General features: G+C 40.0%; 1 protein-coding gene across 4 annotated transcripts in view; it reads left to right on the top strand.

Moving 5' to 3' along the window:
• The first annotated feature begins 573 nt into the window (after positions 1-573).
• LOC136348766 (protein vein-like) overlaps positions 574-17,842 on the top strand; it is a 36,256-nt gene continuing 18,987 nt past the window's right edge. For 2 of the 4 annotated variants that reach the window (XM_066299904.1, XM_066299902.1), the window contains exon 1: positions 574-1,871. In XM_066299904.1, coding sequence (XP_066156001.1) covers positions 1,103-1,871 — 769 coding nt within the window. In that variant the 5' untranslated portion in view covers positions 574-1,102. The remainder of the gene's footprint in view (positions 1,872-17,842) is intronic. The other 2 variants (XM_066299900.1, XM_066299903.1) reach the window with 2 other exon arrangements.

Here is a 17,842-nt window from a genome sequence, read left to right as displayed (position 1 = left end):
AAAATGAAACTAAACTAAAATATTTTACTAAGATTGATATAACTAAAATTGTATTTATACAGACGTTTTTCAGTTCGTCCATCACATTACAATAACGATACAATGAACGACATACACACATACATATATATGTGTATATATATATATATATATATATGTATATGGAGATGCACGACAGTGGCAGTCGACATTTTTATAGGGCAGAAGTTTGTAGGAAAATTGTTTATTCCCCGAAAATGCTTGATCGAAGATGACAAGCAAAATTGACATTTTTCACTTCGTCTGTCAGACCAAATAACGATAGACTGAGAGAGTTTCTAGTTTTATTAATCGATTTACAGTCTTGCCACATTTCAGCCTGGCACTTGATGCTTCACACTTGCCGAAATAACGCGAAAAGGTATTTAAGGATTGTAAGAGGTTTCGTATTTTTCTTCTTGCGTAGAAAATCCTTTCAATGTGATCTGTGTATCTTTTACCTTCGTTATTTTACGAAACTTGGCAAAGGCGCCGCATCGCGCCGAGATGATTATGATGTGGGTGTGCGGCTCGCGCTGGCCGTCGCGGTGTCCCTTTCCGACGTCCATCCAGACGCACCTTCGTCCAGAAGATCGTCGCGACGCGTCCGCTACAACGCGCCGCCGTAAGTTCGGGCGTCCACCGACAGATGGGCTGGCGAGGCCGGCTTCAGTACAGCTCTAACTCCACGACCGTTAACATCGATCGTCCTCGGTCTGTCTGGTGCTGCTCTGGTACTCTCCCGGCGACGCGCGGAATTCCTCATTCTGGTGCATTTCACGCGATATTTTCTTTCCAGTGTAGGACGTCGAGTGGCGTCACGACGCCCGCTTCATCAGTGAGTGAAATTCAATCCCTCGCTCTCTCTCATTTTCGGTTAGACGCGAGTGTGCGGTGATATAATGATAATGTGAGTGAACGGGTATGTCAGTTTGTCATGTACCAGTCGGAAAATGACGGGTCACCTCCACGGGGTGACGCTGACGGTTCTCTTGGTGATTCGGTACCTGATGGACGTGAGCGCGGGGCCGTAGCAAAGTCGTCGCTTTAAGGCACAAATTATCAATCCGCGCCACCATCAGACATGTGTAAACTATCGATCGAAAAATGTATATGTTTTTCATATCTAGTAGGAATTTTATTCGTGTTGATTTGTTCTGCTATCCCCATAGATGATACAGCTGTGCCAAGCATGAGAAACGAAAATTTTCGTAACTCCGTCGATTTTAAAAGTGCTCAGAATGCAGACCGGCTGCGACACCACAGACAGTTGAGGGCTCGGGCACGCGAACTAAGAACTCAGAAACCGGCGATTGGTCATATAGAGGCCACCGTCTACCAAAACGATTCGATCACGAGTTCCACGTCCCTTACCAATAAATCATCTCGGTCCCAGCGATCGTCCGGCAGCTCCCGGCTTCGATCAAAGTGCGAGTGTCAGCCCGAACACTACACCATGAAGGCATACAAATCGGACATTGTTGTACTAGTGAAAGCTCAGGGTATCGAAAGGACAAATTACACGGTCAGTTTCATGTTACTCAACAACCCCGGGAACAGCGTCCTGAAGACACCTTCATCCTTCCCCATCCAGGAGTGTTTGATGGTACAGTTCTCCCAGCTGCCGCCCCACCGCAGGGAAAACTGTCACAAACCACGTCGTAGTGGAAAAAATCTAGTCAGAGCCAACATTACAGCTTCACAGGAATATGTATTGTTCCTTAACGTTTCGAACACTCTTGGTGCTAATGAATGTTTCCCGGTGTTCCCTCCGGAACGGATCACTGATTTGAAAAAGCCGAAATGGGATAAAATGATGAATTTACTAAGAAAAGTCTCCAAGTCTAAATTCAGTAAGTAGCTGCCAATTGAGTCCTTTAGCGATATTTATATTTAAAGTCACATAACCAATATGAATGTTATCCCCATATCACACTAATCAAATAACAAAACAATAATTTTATTAACTTAAGCGATAATATTGAAGTTATTATGTGTATATCTAAGGATGGAATTCTCAGCTCAGGGCTAGCGAACGAACGTACAGGTACTTGTCGTTGACGCCTCTTGTGCTCTTGACAACATTTGATCGTCGATTTGATCGAATATAATCATTAACGATTTCGCTAACTTTAGTTTTAGTTTAAACAATAAAACGCTTTATTAGTACAATCTACTAACTTTCACGTGTGCGCTCTTGTGATACTATCCTCCCCCATCGCAATTTCGAGTAAACTCTTCGTGGAATATTTTTCGCAGAATAGTGCATCTGAGGATCGATTGGTCTGGAATAGGCACGAATCCAGATTCGAATCGTCAACCTTGCAATATCGGCGCTGTAAGAGTACTGGAAACGCAGTTTTCGACCCCTCTTGTAATGAAACATTATGTGGCTATGAACTTGGTAAACTGAGATGTAAGGATTCTCTCTATGCAGACGATTGGGACAACCCTTTTCAATTCAAAAAAATATTTCCCGACTTATCTGCTTGGATCCAGAATCCAGATATATATATTATCACCAGTACCAACTGGAACCACTGGAAATGCAGTTCTTGTTGCCTTCAAGATAATAATATAAAGATCACGCAGATTTCTATCGATCTGGTATAACTAATAAGCGGAAACAATGTCGGCCCTCTGCATCTTTCCCTGTGTCGGCTGAGTCGGCTCATTCCTAGCCGACACTACAGCAGCACCAGGCGGCACGTTATCAAAGGGATCAGGAAAACGACTTCTGATGCGGACGGGATGTTTTCAAATTAGCCGGTTGTCCGGAGATCCGATTGACCGACGGTGTTTCCACCAATTGTACCCCGATCTCTGCGCGGCTTGAGAGGCGATCACGTGAGGGACCACTCATCGTTGAGCGCATCAGGTCATGCCTGCAAGGCGTGAGAATTTCCTCTACTGAGACAATCGGAAAGACTCCTCTTTCGAAATTTTAATCAATTTTTATACATTTGCTCATCCGCAAATTTCGAAATGCAACGCCTGGTCCTATCAAGGCGCATTCACGACGCGCCTGGTCTGTGAGAAAGATAATAAAATTCCCTGTGTTGACGAAGTTGGAAAATGTTTTCCCCTGCGGAAATTCCAAGGAATTTTTTCATTACCCGTTTTTAGTTATACCTATCTACACATGTACAATTGGAATCCGCATAATGTGGATGCCGAGAATATCGAAAACGTATTCTTTAAGTCCCTCCGAGTTAAGTTGCGGTGAGTGATCGTTGCTCGCCGCTGAGATCTCTAAGGTGCCTGAAAATCTTCAAGCAGATTGACCCACTTAAAAACGGCGTGTATTAACAATATTCGTATGATAATTTCGAACAATGAATTGCTTTATCAGTGAATTAATCTTTACCCAGGATTGCGTCACAAATAATTAGGAAAAAGATATTTTTACTAGCGATGATACATCGGCAATGTTCGTAAATCCTGTTGACATGTAATGTGGCGCCGCAGGATTTTGCATGATATCTTAGTTAATAATAACCCGTTTATAGGAAGGATGAGTACTTAGCCTGAGCCAATCCGATAAATCTGACAAGGCGAAATTCCGCATTCGACGCTGATGTAGGAAAAAAAAATCAATCGTCAAATCGGAATTAGCTAAAACTCTCCTTCGAACCAAAAATACGTCATGCGCATTTTCGCAAATAACGACAAATTAAATTATATTTAAATTACGTTATTGTAATTACAAATTGCCTATTAGGAATGCTAATGAATGGTAATATATCAGGCCTTATTAATGCGAGTCTTGTAGTGTAATTGAGTTCATCATTAGCGTGGTGTTCTGGCTTTCTTGTGATTTTTTGCAAATGGACGATATTCTGTTAATTCTCTCTAAACTTAGTTTATGTGTGCCGAAAATTGAAAATGTCTATTGTTTAATCGTGAAGACTATCGTGGAAGGTTGAGGATTATGTGGCGCCTGGCAATAACTGCGTGATTAGAACTATCATGTATCGCACCCTTTTAAATGGCATCTTTAACTGGAATTCAATTACCTTTAGTGTACCTTGAACGGTGGGTGCGGCTGTCGTAAATAGTTGCACAAAGTCTTGAACTATTATTTTTCGTGTGATAGGATCGATTAATTAATATGCTACTACTTTCGTTAGAAGGTCAATTTTTAAAAGCTTTGATTTCCATAGAAACAAAGAATAGCTTTTGCTCGGACATTTTTATGAAACTCGGACTGGAGTCAAACTTGACAGTATATTAATAATTCGGCCCTTAGTCGGCCTGATAACGTTGCTTCCGTCACTCGATCCAGCCCGTCGTTTCCATTTGCCGTCTGCGGATGGCGGGCGTCGTTCAATTTCGACTCTGGCCACCGACGACGCCAAAGGCGCATGACGGTTTCGTGTAAAACTGTCAAAGTAACATCGCTCGGAATGCGCCATTTTTGGTCGAAATAACCGCTGATAGGTCTCAGTTGGACGCGCATATCGTTAAACTCTATTTCACCACCATTTTTTGACAGTATTTCCGACAGAAAATCACGCGAAGTTCTCTTGGACAGGCGCGACGAGGGACTTCGTGACTTTGACGGAAACGGAACTGTCAAGGTTTCCTTGGAAAAACAAAAAAAATAGTGCGAGAAGCATCAGTAAGTCAAAGTGAGGTGTCAAACTGTAGTGACAAGTTCCGTTGCATCCCGGTCACTTTTTTGGCGAGGGATCATGGAATAGAATCCACTCGATTTACATTAAACTAAAATCAGTCGAAATTTAGGCACCGAACCAGCTTTTCCGTCATGGGAAAAATCCAATTTAAAAAAATTTGAAAAGAGCATAACGAATAACATTTAATAAAATGCTTATTATTCCCACCTCGCTTCTTCCCCATATGATGCAATGGGGCAAAGAGAGAAGTCGCGTTCGATTTCTGCCAAATGCGTTTTCTTCGTAAAATCCGCAATGGATGGACAGAATGATTTAACTTCACTGACGGTCATTGAGAAGTTTTTGGCAGATACAGAGCGACATCTTGGAATTTTCCGATGCACGCAGGCGCAGCCAGAAACTCCGAATCGCCGGTGAGAATCGGCAGTACTTTCGGGTCCAGACTCTCCAATCTAAGGGGACCTGCACCACTTAACAACTGCATTTCTCAAGTCCCATCAGATGATTTGAACTAACACTCTCTTATCGCTGATAAGCCGGTAGCCGCGGTGGTTAAAGGTCGGTTCAATAGTGCAGAAATCCTGGTTTTGTTTGTGGTTAACACGTGTAGACCGTGCCATCATCACCTTGCGTCTGTGGCTAAGAATTTAAAAATCCGGTAATTGGTTTCAATTTAATTTGGGCGGCAAAAAGCTCCCGTTTGTTTGGGAGCTTTAAAGCGTGTAACCATCGAAAATGAGACCTAAAGAAACTCCCGTGGAAAATCTCAATTTTCGTATTTATCTGAACGACCCGGTTTCATAGAGAATTGTGATTCCCGGAAAATCATCCTCGGCAATCTGGAAACCTTGAGAGTTTTATCAGTAGGCGTTCTGAGATAAGCGATATCAGTGATATAAAGACTTTAATTATCTGCCTTATTTCTTACACAGACAGAACTTAATTTGACGCATTGTGGCGCCTACGGCAATTATTGCAAGTTTGAAAAATCGTCCGAAAGTCCTCGAGGAAGAGTGAAATTCGGGCTCTCCATGGCATACGGCGCAGTCCGTTTTGTAACCAAATATCGGCGACATAATTAAAAATAAAAATAAAATTTCGGTAAATCTTGTAAAAGCTTACGTTCCGTCTAAGCCGGCTAACCAAATGCGATGAGGAGCATTAACTTGGCAGCTCTTCCAGACAGCCCAAAATAGCCCCACATTATAGTCGCAATACCAAACAGTCTGCTGCTGCGAATCGGTCGCAACACCGTACTTACTTCACGTCTTTTAAGAGCTCCTACAGCGTGCCGGAAAAGTGCTTTATTGATCTTACATCATGAGGTTTACGCCTCTTTACCACGAGGAAAGAGAACTCCTTTGGAACAGCTCGGAGTTGTAGAGCAGCTGTTGCTAACAGTCATCGCGTACAGCAAAATATTTCCACATCACGATATAGGACGCACTACCTTAAGCGGCACACTTATCCTTAATCTTGAAAGAAAGCGGATTAGATAAATGGCACGTTTTAATTATTAAGTAATGGGATTCCTATTATGGTTTCAATGCTAAACATGCAAATGTCTGCATCTCTAATGCACTCTGGTTTTGTTATAATTCTCTTGTGGCTAAAATAAGATCGAATCATTAATAATACAATGATGTACGATGAGAGGATTCGTTGATTTGGCCTTGCAGAAACTATATGTGTGTATGTGTGCATACGTACACCACTCGATACGGAGATATCAGAAATCGAAAGTTGAAAAAACTGAAAAAAAAAAAACAGAAAGAGAGGGAATGCCACGGCCGGGAATTCGTAGGAACAATAATGAATTGTTATCAGTCATTGTATCAATGCAACTTTGATAAAAACCAACGATATTTGTATCTTGAAACGTTCGATAGTGACCGTTCGCGCCATAAACGGCGACAAATGGCACTCCTCCGTGAGGAATATGTGAAAAATGTTGAACTTTTCAACCCGCAAAGTTCGCGAGATCTGCCCTTCGAAAACTGAAAGTTCCGCATTTGTCAGCTTTCGACGCCGACGCCTCCCCATCCGACAATATGAAAACTGACGCGTTCTCGCACTCGTAACGCGCTTGAAAATCGACGCTATCGGATTTTTTTCGATTCCAAGAACGTGACAATTGACGTCATTTTCTACCTTAAATCACGATAACACTGATAACTTGGCAACCGAGCTGTCTTGCATTCTGACGCTGCGCACGTTTATTTTCCTCGTGGAAGTTGAAAATTTTGCGTTCGCGAAGCTCGCGACTGAAAACCCACCGGAGTCCGTCTATCATATCTATCTGAGGTAGGTAAAAACATGTCCCGAGAAGCGGCAACGTCGCATCGTGCCGTACGGCCGTAACAATGACAGTTCTCACGGAAGGTCTTGTGCGGGTACCATCCCGGTTGGAAACAAATGCCAAACGCGACGTTGGCATTTTCGGCCGCGAACGCAACAATTCGACATTGTCGTTCTCCCTTCGGAGGATTTGTCCTGCCAAACTCGTCAAAGCGCCACTCCGGCACTTTTCCTAACCATCGCCGTGAGAGAGCTCTCCCAGCCCCCCGTTAGAACGAAAAGAGCCGAAATCTATACCACCGAACTGTTATTTTGTTTAATTATAGCAGAATTTGGAATGGATGTGAGGAGGTGTTAACAGACGTAAAGCAGCTGGTACCTACACTTTTGAAGTTAAATGAATTTTCCATAAAATAACTTTGCCGGGCAGACAGTAGACCGCATTTACCCAAGTGAGTTATCCTTGTTGGCGGGCGTATTTTTACGTTACAACTTTGAGCAAGAATTGACATTGCTAAAGACGTTTTGAAGGACGTTTAATCCCGGATTTCGGACTTTTTAAGTCAAATTGCTACTTACTTGACGTATGTTCTATTCATGCAGCAGGAAAAACCATAAGATACAATAAAAGGAAACTGAAAACGGATCTATAGGAACGAATTGATTGTTATTCGGTTTAAGGGGACATGTTAATGCTTGCCAGACTCAGACAATAATGGTGGGTTTATGCTTGGATGCCTGGGTCAAATGCTTCATCCGTGTGCCGATCAATTTTAAGACGCATTAAACACAATTATGGTTATTATTACGATTAGATTGTCGATCGGACATGTTGGGACTGTCAACGTCCACACGCTCCGGTTTACAGATCTACGTTAAAATTACCTACAACGTTTTAAAAATCCAATTTTTCCACTTATTTAACATGTGTGTGTCCAGACCACTACTACGAGTTTACTATTTTTATTACGCTATTAACCTACTTAGCTGCAGATTCAGGGGGCAATGAATTTGTCGTATTTCTCGAAAAAAATCGAATCGTTTGATGACGACATGTGGAAAAATCGCACAGAAACGTGATATTGTTGTACTTGAGGCATTTGTCATTCGAGGTATTAATCAAAACACTGTTATGGTCAATTCATAAAGCTGCACGCGGAGCCTTAAATCTCTCGTCTGACAACAGCTTTTATTGGTCAGTTTAATCGTTTGTGCGAAGGGGGAATTTTTCGAAAACAACTTATATAAAATCTCTCCAACCTCTCTACCAACGCGAACTGACGGGGGCCAGACTCAGAAGAGCTCATCCGTGACCTTATCGAAAGTCTTAATTGCGTAAGCCCTTAGAGACGCGTTATCGCGGAGGGCCCCGGTTAAAAAAGTGGCAGGCAAGTAGCTGAACGTGTCTGTTTTATACTTACAGCACGTGTGCTTCACTAATGGCTGTTTTTGTTTAATTGGGTGCTAAGAGGCCTGGGGAGAGGGTGGATTGGAACTCATCCGGAAGCCGACAACGTCTGCATCTCACCGTTAACAATGTATTATCATTTTCGCTTTAAGCGTTCCGCTTTCAGAGTCATGAACGAACGAAATTGATTTGGGAATTGTTACATCTGAAGATTCTGAATAATGAAGCTCTTTGCGCGATTGCCTTACTGATCGAGACGGTCGTAAATACTCCATTTTTCGTAACTCCGAAATTACGATTTATTGCCCTCGGTGTTTCTCAGATATTTACAAATTGTCCCATGGTTTCCGGCGAACTAGAATATACCCGTAAAACGGCTCTTCAGATTTCCACTCAATAAAGTCATAAATGCACTTTAGATTGCGTTAATGTTAACATCATTCCTAATTATCCACGGCAAGTCACTGTAGCCTTATTACGGGAACGTTGTCGTTCCAAGATCTTCTTATATAAAATTTTTTTTGTAATTTTAAATAGTATAAATTTACGACGATTAGATCAATGCTGTCCAAGCTATTTAGAAACTCTAACAATTAATTCATTTCAGGTTCGATGCGGTTTAAAAATTCTGATCTTTAGCCCTCAGGTTAGTCTAAAAATTATGTATTTTTTCACGTTACTTAAGGTACGACTGAAGCGTACTAACGTTTCTGCTTATAAATATCTCTGCTCCTTTACCCGCACCTCCGATAAATACGTTTCAAAGCTCTATTGTGATATTTCGAAATTTTTCAGCTTTGCGAAAAGTATGAGAAATTATAGAATTTCTAGAATTGAGTATATTATCGAATATGTTATTAGGTAATATGGTATTCTCAAAGAGATCCATTTAAATTTTATGTATTAAAGTCAAACCAAAGCAATAATTCTTCCGAAACCACGCATCGATTAAGATTCGTCAGTTTCTCAAAAATATTCAGAAAAATTACACGGGGAACTTAACCTATATTCGAAATTTAAAATTTACTAAAATTTTTGAAAAACTCTGGCTTGCCTACCATAGAGTTCATAAACAAAAAGTAATAATCACGAATACTATGGGTTATGTAGGGATACATAAAAAGCTTCTCTTCGAGTAATTTCAGTTTCTTGAAAATTTTTGAAAATTCTTGAAAATTCTTGAAAATTCTTAAAAATTCTTTAAAATTTCGATTTGCTTGAAAACGACATTATTCAGGCACGAACACATTTAGTCTCGAAGTTCTCAATGAAATAATTAAATATGTATCTTTTTGCAAAGCGTAATTTTCATAAAATTTTTGAGAACTTTGAAGTCGTCTAGAATTGAATGATCTTCTGTATATTAAAGTATCCTCAACGTACTGTATATACAAATATCCCTTTTAAAAACTACGTTTCGATGACATTTTCAATTCTCTGAGTTGTTCGAAATTTTTTAATATATTTCGATCTTCCTGGAATAAAAATTATCCCTTGGGAGAAAATCCCCAAGATTTCTGCTCCCAATGACGGATGGCCGAACTGCACTTTTGTGATAGTACTGCTAATTTGAATTTATTGAAACGCAAATTACTTGGGCGCCACAGCTTTTTATTAAAACAGGCCTTGGCAAAACTATTTTTCTGAAATATCGTAAATTTCTTCAAATTTTCTTAAAAACTTCGTGTAATTTCCAAAGAATCGACGTTACTGGCGCAATCCCAAAATAATTATTCTCACGTGTGCAGCATATAAATACATCTTTTCTAAGCTGCACTGCGATAAAGTTTAAGCTCTCTGAGTCTCACAAAAAGTTCCATAAACTCAATGCGAAAAAATCAAATTATATTCAGATGACAATTTTTAGACTACCTCATGTTACCTTTTGGCAAAATTGCATTTTCACGTAATTCCACGTTTATGAATTATTTCAAAACTCTGGGAAATTCTGGACTGTGCGAAATCAAATTTATTGGCGCAAAGCCAAAGCTGCTGTTTATCAGTTCCTCTTTGCTAAACCTCAAGTTTCTTCAATTTATCTAAAAATATTATAAGTCGCGTTCCCCCGAAAAAGGACTTCTTCAAGGATCCTTAGCACTGCTCTACAACAAGTACCGGCGTGACACGTACGTGTAACCACGATCTACAGGAAAGGGGTGAAATGGTCAAAGACGCGTACCTATTACCATACGCTGACCATACAACGCTAATCGTACTCGACAAGGATGTGGAAAAATCGGTAGAACGACTGCAGACGTTGAGGGACAAGACGATGACGTGGGTCTACGGGTGGAGGCTCCCACCTGATGCAACCAAAAATCAACTCCTACCGTCAAACCACCAGATTAAAACCGATTAACCGACGATAACCGCAGAAGGGCACATGACCAAACCTAAGGGCCACGACGAATACTTGGGAGGAACAACAGGCAAATAACTTAAATTCAACCAACAAGTACAAAACATCGGGATAGAAGCCAATGAAAGAGTGAAACGGTTCAGATCACTGACGTGCAAAAACAAGGGCGTCGGCTTCCAAAGTGCATCAGAAACTTGCAAATCCACCTTTAGACTGTTGCTGGACTTGGACAGCTACTGAGAGCAAATTCGAACGAAAAAACTAAGCGATGTACGCGAACAATGGAACGGACGATTATTCTGAGACTAATTACAAAGATGTGACATTCGGGAGATCCCCTGCGAAACCCATCCGAGGAACTTCTGCACGGACTCAGAAAAGAAAACACGATTGACCGAAAGACTGCTACAAATACAAATAAAGTGGAAAAACAACCATCACAACTGGAACGTAGTAAACCCACTTTGCCCGACAAGACAAACAAGACAATCTCGCTTCGTGTTCCCCCCCATTCTAACTTGCGGGAGCATCTTGAGTAAACCCAGGGTTATTTCAACCTCAGACTCAATTACTTTTATGTAACATTTGTGTAAAAGAATATTACATTATGCAAACTGTTGTAGCAGGGAAAGAAGGAGCAATAAATATAAATCATAAATAAATTTAGATTCCTTACAAAAAACAGCTACGTTGCCATTACTCGAAAATAGCTTCTACCTGTTTGAGGTGCATATACGCTGTGTAGGCCTGTCTAGGTATATATGTATATTTATTTATGTATGTGTATCTATATATATATATATATATATACTCACCAGCACCAGAGCCTCAAACAGGTAGAACCTATTTTCGCGTGATGGCAACGTAGTTGTTTATTGTAAGGAGTCTAAATTTACCTCTGATTCCTAACGATTACAACAGTGGAAAGCGCACTATGGTATGATGTCCAATGGCCGAATTTCCTGAGACTTGACGTAACGCCGGATTTGGGCTATTATTTGATCTGCAAGTCTAGACTTCCGAAAATATACTGTGCGGATGATGTACCACGAAGGAAAATAAAAATTGGCAAAAATATCAGACGAGACAGTCTCAAAAATAAAACTCGGATCATCAGATTCTAATCTCCCTGTGTGTACACAAGGAGAATCCACGGAATTAAGATTTTTTTAGTCGATGCCAAATTCAACAATACTAATTCATCAGGTCCTCCTTTTTTTTTTTTTTTTGGATGGAAAGGGAGGGGGGGCAAAATCGACAGTCATCGGGGTTAGAAGATTTTTTCATTTTCCTGCACGCGCGCACGCGCCCTCGACACCTTGACGTTCCACCAATATTCGGTGAGTCTCGTCCTATGCCGCGAAGATCGAGTGACTCATTTTGACACGTTTCTGATACTGCGAACGTTCAAATGATAATTGAATTCCACATTTGAATAATTTTTCATCGATTTGGAATGAGGCCTTGAGAGGTCGTTGCGAGAAGGATTCTTAATGGTTTTCTAGTCCGTTGCAGGTATGAGCAATCAGTAATAACAGCACTAAATAGATAATTAACAAGCGCAAATTCAATGGTAAATATTTTTGAAAAAGAGGAATTCCAATATGTTAGTCGACTCTCGAACGATTGTATTGTAGGTACGCGCTGACTTCTGACCGTGTCCGCGACTTACCCGGTTTTCCATTTACAGTGATTCTTCCCATATATGATATACTTGATCTTTATTCTTTTATAGAACTTAAAAGCCAAATGTGCACTGGAAAGTAGTTTCGATCGGGGCACCTTGTAAGGTTGTTCCTATAACAACCGTGCGTCCTTGCTGATGCGTTTCGTCAAAAATTACGTCAGGACCACGCAAGCACTAGACCATCAATCATTAGGCCTTTAATGCTGGTCAACTTGGAGCTTGTAGACGATAAAGACATCAGAGATTCCTACTTTAATCGAAAAGTGATTATTAATAACCATTAAAACAATTAGGAACTGCCCTTGGCTGATCATGGACGAGTGTATTGTTCCAGAAACGTGCCTCCAGTACGAAGACCGATATACAGGGTGACCCGCGAAGTCCGCAACGTACGGGGAGTTCTTTTATTTATGAATTTGATTCAATTTTGACTCTGGCCTCGGGTCGTGTTTCAGAAACGATGAGAATTACGTCCAAATCGGAAAACAAATGGCTGCTTATAATTTTTTTCAAAAACCGTAAAAATCTACCATCGTTTCTCAAATTGCCGACAACCACAAAGCAAAAAGTTTCTCAGTTTCTTATTTTTTACCCATATGCCGACTTTGAACTTTCTCGGACGACTTTAATTTTTTTTTTTTGTATTCTTGCATGTGCGTGGTACTCAAATCGGTCAGCAGCCTTGAAAGGATAACTACAGTAAATCAAATTAATCCTCTGAATGAGTATTCATTAGTTGTCACCTTTTTTCAAGAAATTATTAAAGAAATTTATTAAAGACGCCATGTATGCCTTGATGCAGACTTGATCTAGTTCATAAAGAAAATGTTCAGGTTACCTTATTCCGGTATTTTTGTTGTAACTCTATTGACGCTGAATTAAATGTAAACAAACATCAGCATAAAACGATCGTTGCTGATATATGTGAATACTTCGCATGTGCAAGAATACAAAAAAAAATTAACTAAAAGTCTTCCGAGAAAGTTCCAAATTGGTATATGGCTAGAAAGTAAGAAACTCAAGAACTTTTTCCCCTTTTGATTTTTCAAAATTAAAAAAAAAAACGATGGTAGCTTCTGGAGCTTTTTGAAAAAAAGTTCATCTTGACAAGCATTCTTTTGCGATTTATGTGTTATTTCTCTTTATTTCTGAGGCACGACTCGAAGCCAAAGTCAAAATTTGCCCAAATTTATAAGCAAAATAATTTCCCGTTTCATACAGACTTTATGGGCCACACTGTATCATAAGTGTATTTTCCGAAACGAAAAATTCACATTGCGCGCAGTGGGGAAATATCCATTGCAGCTTGGGATGTTTCAAAAGTAAAAAAATATGAAAAAACAAGAAAATTAGAGACATCGACGATCTTTTGTTTAACTTCGGGGGATCTACCTGGCATCGGAAATACGTAAAGAAGTAATTTGCAAAGATTTTTTTGTACATTGTTAAGCGCTTCGAAGGGCGATTATGATTTTCTCCCGGATCAAGCATCTTATTATAATCTCTGAACGATATTCACATTCTTCTATTGTAAATAGTTCCGCACCTACTGGTAGTTATTTTTCTGCCGCCAATTGGGTTTTATGATAGATTTCACTAAGTAATTTTGAGAGCCATAAGATCTAAAACGCGGACCAAAACGGCTTACAATAAAGACAATGGTAAACTTGCAACGTTCTTTTGCTTCCAAACCTTAAACGCCATGAACCCTATGAATAGGTGACGTACGCCTGGCATCTAGCCGGACTGTTGGCAGAATTTGAAAATTGCATGCACTTTCTTTTGATGATGAGATGCAGATGCCCTCATGTATTTTCTATGAAACATATCCTGTACCTCTCCTGCAGTCCATTAGATCAGGACTCGTAACAGTAATTTCGGTTCCTCAAGAGCTGGAGCAAAACGGACTTCTCTTTCTTAGTTTTGAAAAATTCATCAAATGACATGCGAACACGTTTATTATCCAAAATTCTTTATTGATATAAAAGATTTAAAGTTTTTTTTTTATTATTATTATTTTCGACCGCTTTAAACGGAGAAGTTTTTTTAATGATTTTATTATTTGCAAAAAATAAATTCTTCTAGAACGTTTCTAAGTGCTGTTTTTGGCGATTTTTGCCTGGATTTTTTAGGCACTTTTGACCTATTTGAATTAGGATCATTTTTTTGGTTAGTTTGCTGTCATGAATGAGAAAGTGCCGAGGCAAATGTTTAGTGAGTTTTCCAAATTTCCAAATAATTGGTAAATTTTCGCAACGATATCCAGATTTTTTCGTGGTCGGAAAGAGGAACGATCGACAATTTTTTAGAAACTTTATTATAAACAACTGTAACGTGTCGCTTACCAGCACACATAAGGAACATGTTTGGAGCGTTTTTAGCTCAGCTAATCTGAGTTACATATTTGAGATTCCCCAAACATTTCTAAACCTGTTCAAAAGGCAATTCTATCTGCCATCGGCAATTTTCTGGACGCTCTCTCCCATTTGAACCAGCAAATTTTTTTCCGGGATTGCTCGACCAAGGTAAATTATGTAATTTTTCTTCGAAATCCGGATCCTTCAGGTCGGAACGACAATGGTCAACGATCATTCAACAACATTTTAATTGGAGCAAACGAGTGACTTATCAACAAAGTTCCGGATCTTTGGACCGGGGTAGACGAGGTTATTTGCCAATTATTTTTAGAATATTATTGAGCTATTGAAAGTGTTATTAATCTTTTGACTATTTTTTTGCGAAAGTAAGCGAATTAATTTTTAATGAATTCACTAAATACGTCCGACTGATGTAAACGAGTTCACTTTACGACTGTGAGCTTCGAATAGAGAGAATCGCGATAATTTCCAATGACTTTCTTATCGACGTTACGTTCACAATTCTGTATATTTCCCAGCGCTGTTCGGATCAGTCGGAAATGCTAGCGGCAGCTATAGTATTACCCGTAGTAGCAGAAGCTAGTTATTCGGCCAGCATGCGTGTGATTCACTCAGCTTTCGTCAGTGCACCCGTCTGCGGTGTATATTCTTTCTTCGTCGATGCAATAATCAAACGATTCATGTGCGTCATTCGTCCTGAAAAGATGGAGGAACGCCATGCAACCGCCTTAAGTCGAGTTTACATTAAAAGTCGCGATAATTATTTTATTAATAAATGTAGTCAGCGCCAGCGTGGGAATTATTTATATAAAGCAGCGCTCAACTTAATCAGCGACCTTTCAAGTCAAGACTGTGCAACAGCGATTACGCATTGTTTTCAGTTGATTGTACTTGTCCCCCTAAAATAGTCGGGTAGCCTTGTGTCCATGCTCATATATCTTGGCATCGGCTATTTTTTCACTTAAATAATTTCACACAAAGTCATCACCTAAGACTAGTCACACGCGGAGTGACCAACCCAAGACCGTCGATAGATGGCTACGAGGAGCTGCCTGCATCAATGGTGACGGTCTCATTTGAAAGTTTGTGCAATTAAGGAGTATGCTCCGTTGATTAATCTGCCTTTTTTTACTACAACGATTTAAAAAAATTTAATTAGTCTGTTACCCTTCGGTGCGCCGATATCTTCAGTTATTTTCGTGTTGGCAAAAACCCGAGATAAAGATATGACTGCTGAATAATGGCGTATCATACATGCATAATGGGCACTGTTGTTTAAGGAAATAATGTGCGCCAGTCGTATTTATTGTTTGGGGGCACGGTACCACTCCAGGAAGCTTATGCAAACTCTTGTGTTGCGGCAACTCTTTATCCTAATAATCCCGGCTCCTTCGGTTACGCCTCCGATAGCAGTGCCCTATTTTATCGACGCCGCCATTTGCTATTCGCAATTAACCTCTTTTTACCTCTGTGACGGGCATATCGCGACTGTGGGAATCCGTAAACAAAAGTTGGTTATGAAAACTTGACAGTACCAAATTAGATACGATGGCCTCTTAAGTGCACGCTGCGCGGCGGTACGTTCGCCACAATGTGAAACTCCTCGGTGGCGTACTAATTTGCGACGTTTTAATTAATTAACTTTATGATTTATTTATCTGAAATTGTACTCGTCAATTTGCCAACGTTAGCTCTCGTAATACTTACAAAATTTACTTACGCAATTTACAAACTTTTATCTGCATGCATTCATTCAAGTTTTAGAAGATGGCGCTGCCGCCCGTGGTTCCGCAAATATCTTATCTACTTGCGAGTTACTCAATAATAATAGTCGGCGGATAATATTTTATTCAATGAACCAGGCGATGCTCGTAAACAGTTCGAAATAGAGCACTTATCCGGAAATATTGCAATAAAATTGAGAACGGTGATAAACACCTTATTACGGGATAAATTTATTGCTGCAGATGTTGATACCCTAATGACGCTTTAGCGGCCACTGCGGAGGCACTAAAAAGAGATCTAAAGATATAACTTCAGCAGTGTAGGTGCAATTTTAGGAATTGAGCCCTGAAGTTCGAAAGTACTGCAAGTAAGTGCATCCAAATCAGTTTGGCAACCTCGCGGATACCTCCTCCGTGAAACGTCAAAATTTCTGTCATTTTCACACTAATTCCGCCTATCTTCGTTTCTTCGTCGCACCGACACGCCTTGGGACTTGTTAATCTTTTTGCCTCGATAGCTGAGCAACGCTGCGTTGCCGTTTAATGACAAATTGCGCATAATGCGACTTTGATTTCTTAATTGAATTAAAATTGAAATATCAAATACGTCAGTATATGGCGTTCTAACCGGTCAGGAAACTATCCAAAAAAGGTTCGAGTATCCTTTTGGGTAACTCGCGTTATAAATTTGAACTCGAAATAAGCATTTCGCTTGCATAGAATGGTACTTGAATCGTTCCGCGACAGTACTGGTGGGCTCGAATGAACCTTTAAAGTTTTTTTCCATTTTATCAAATTATAATATTCATGCAGAACCACCTGGAGCAGGCCTAAGAAGTTAACATCGTAGCAGTTAGTACGATACGTTTAAGTGCATCAAATGGTCGTTATGTTACTAATTATGTATCTTTGCAGCGTCTTTAAGTGGAACTTTTACGCATTAAGTTAGAAAAATTCTTAAGGTATGCGCGTTGGTGAATAAGGACACTTGAAGAGGGTTAACATCTAAATTTATTAGTACCCACGATACTTGTGAAACTTTAATTGAAAATTCAGTTCATTCGAATAGTACTCGCCTGCTCGGAGAATGAAATTCTCCCTTGAAGTCGGCTCAGGCCAAGTAAAATGTCTGGAGGATTCGCTGTTGAGCACAATCAGAGTTAGTCCAGGAAAGTTAAGTCGGTTTTTTTTATTTCAAAAATTTCATTCAAAAAATTTCTCCCTGAGATATTCGAACGCATTTCTACAAAAATTCGATAAAAATTATTCTCTAAGGTTAGTTTTGATTAGTGTAGAGGCTAAAAAAGTCCTCTAAAGCTGGTTAGGATTTATC

Source organism: Euwallacea fornicatus, chromosome 35, assembly GCF_040115645.1.
Source record: "Euwallacea fornicatus isolate EFF26 chromosome 35, ASM4011564v1, whole genome shotgun sequence".
Taxonomy (NCBI): Eukaryota; Metazoa; Arthropoda; class Insecta; order Coleoptera; family Curculionidae; genus Euwallacea; species Euwallacea fornicatus.
This window is presented reverse-complemented; position numbering and strand designations above follow the sequence as displayed.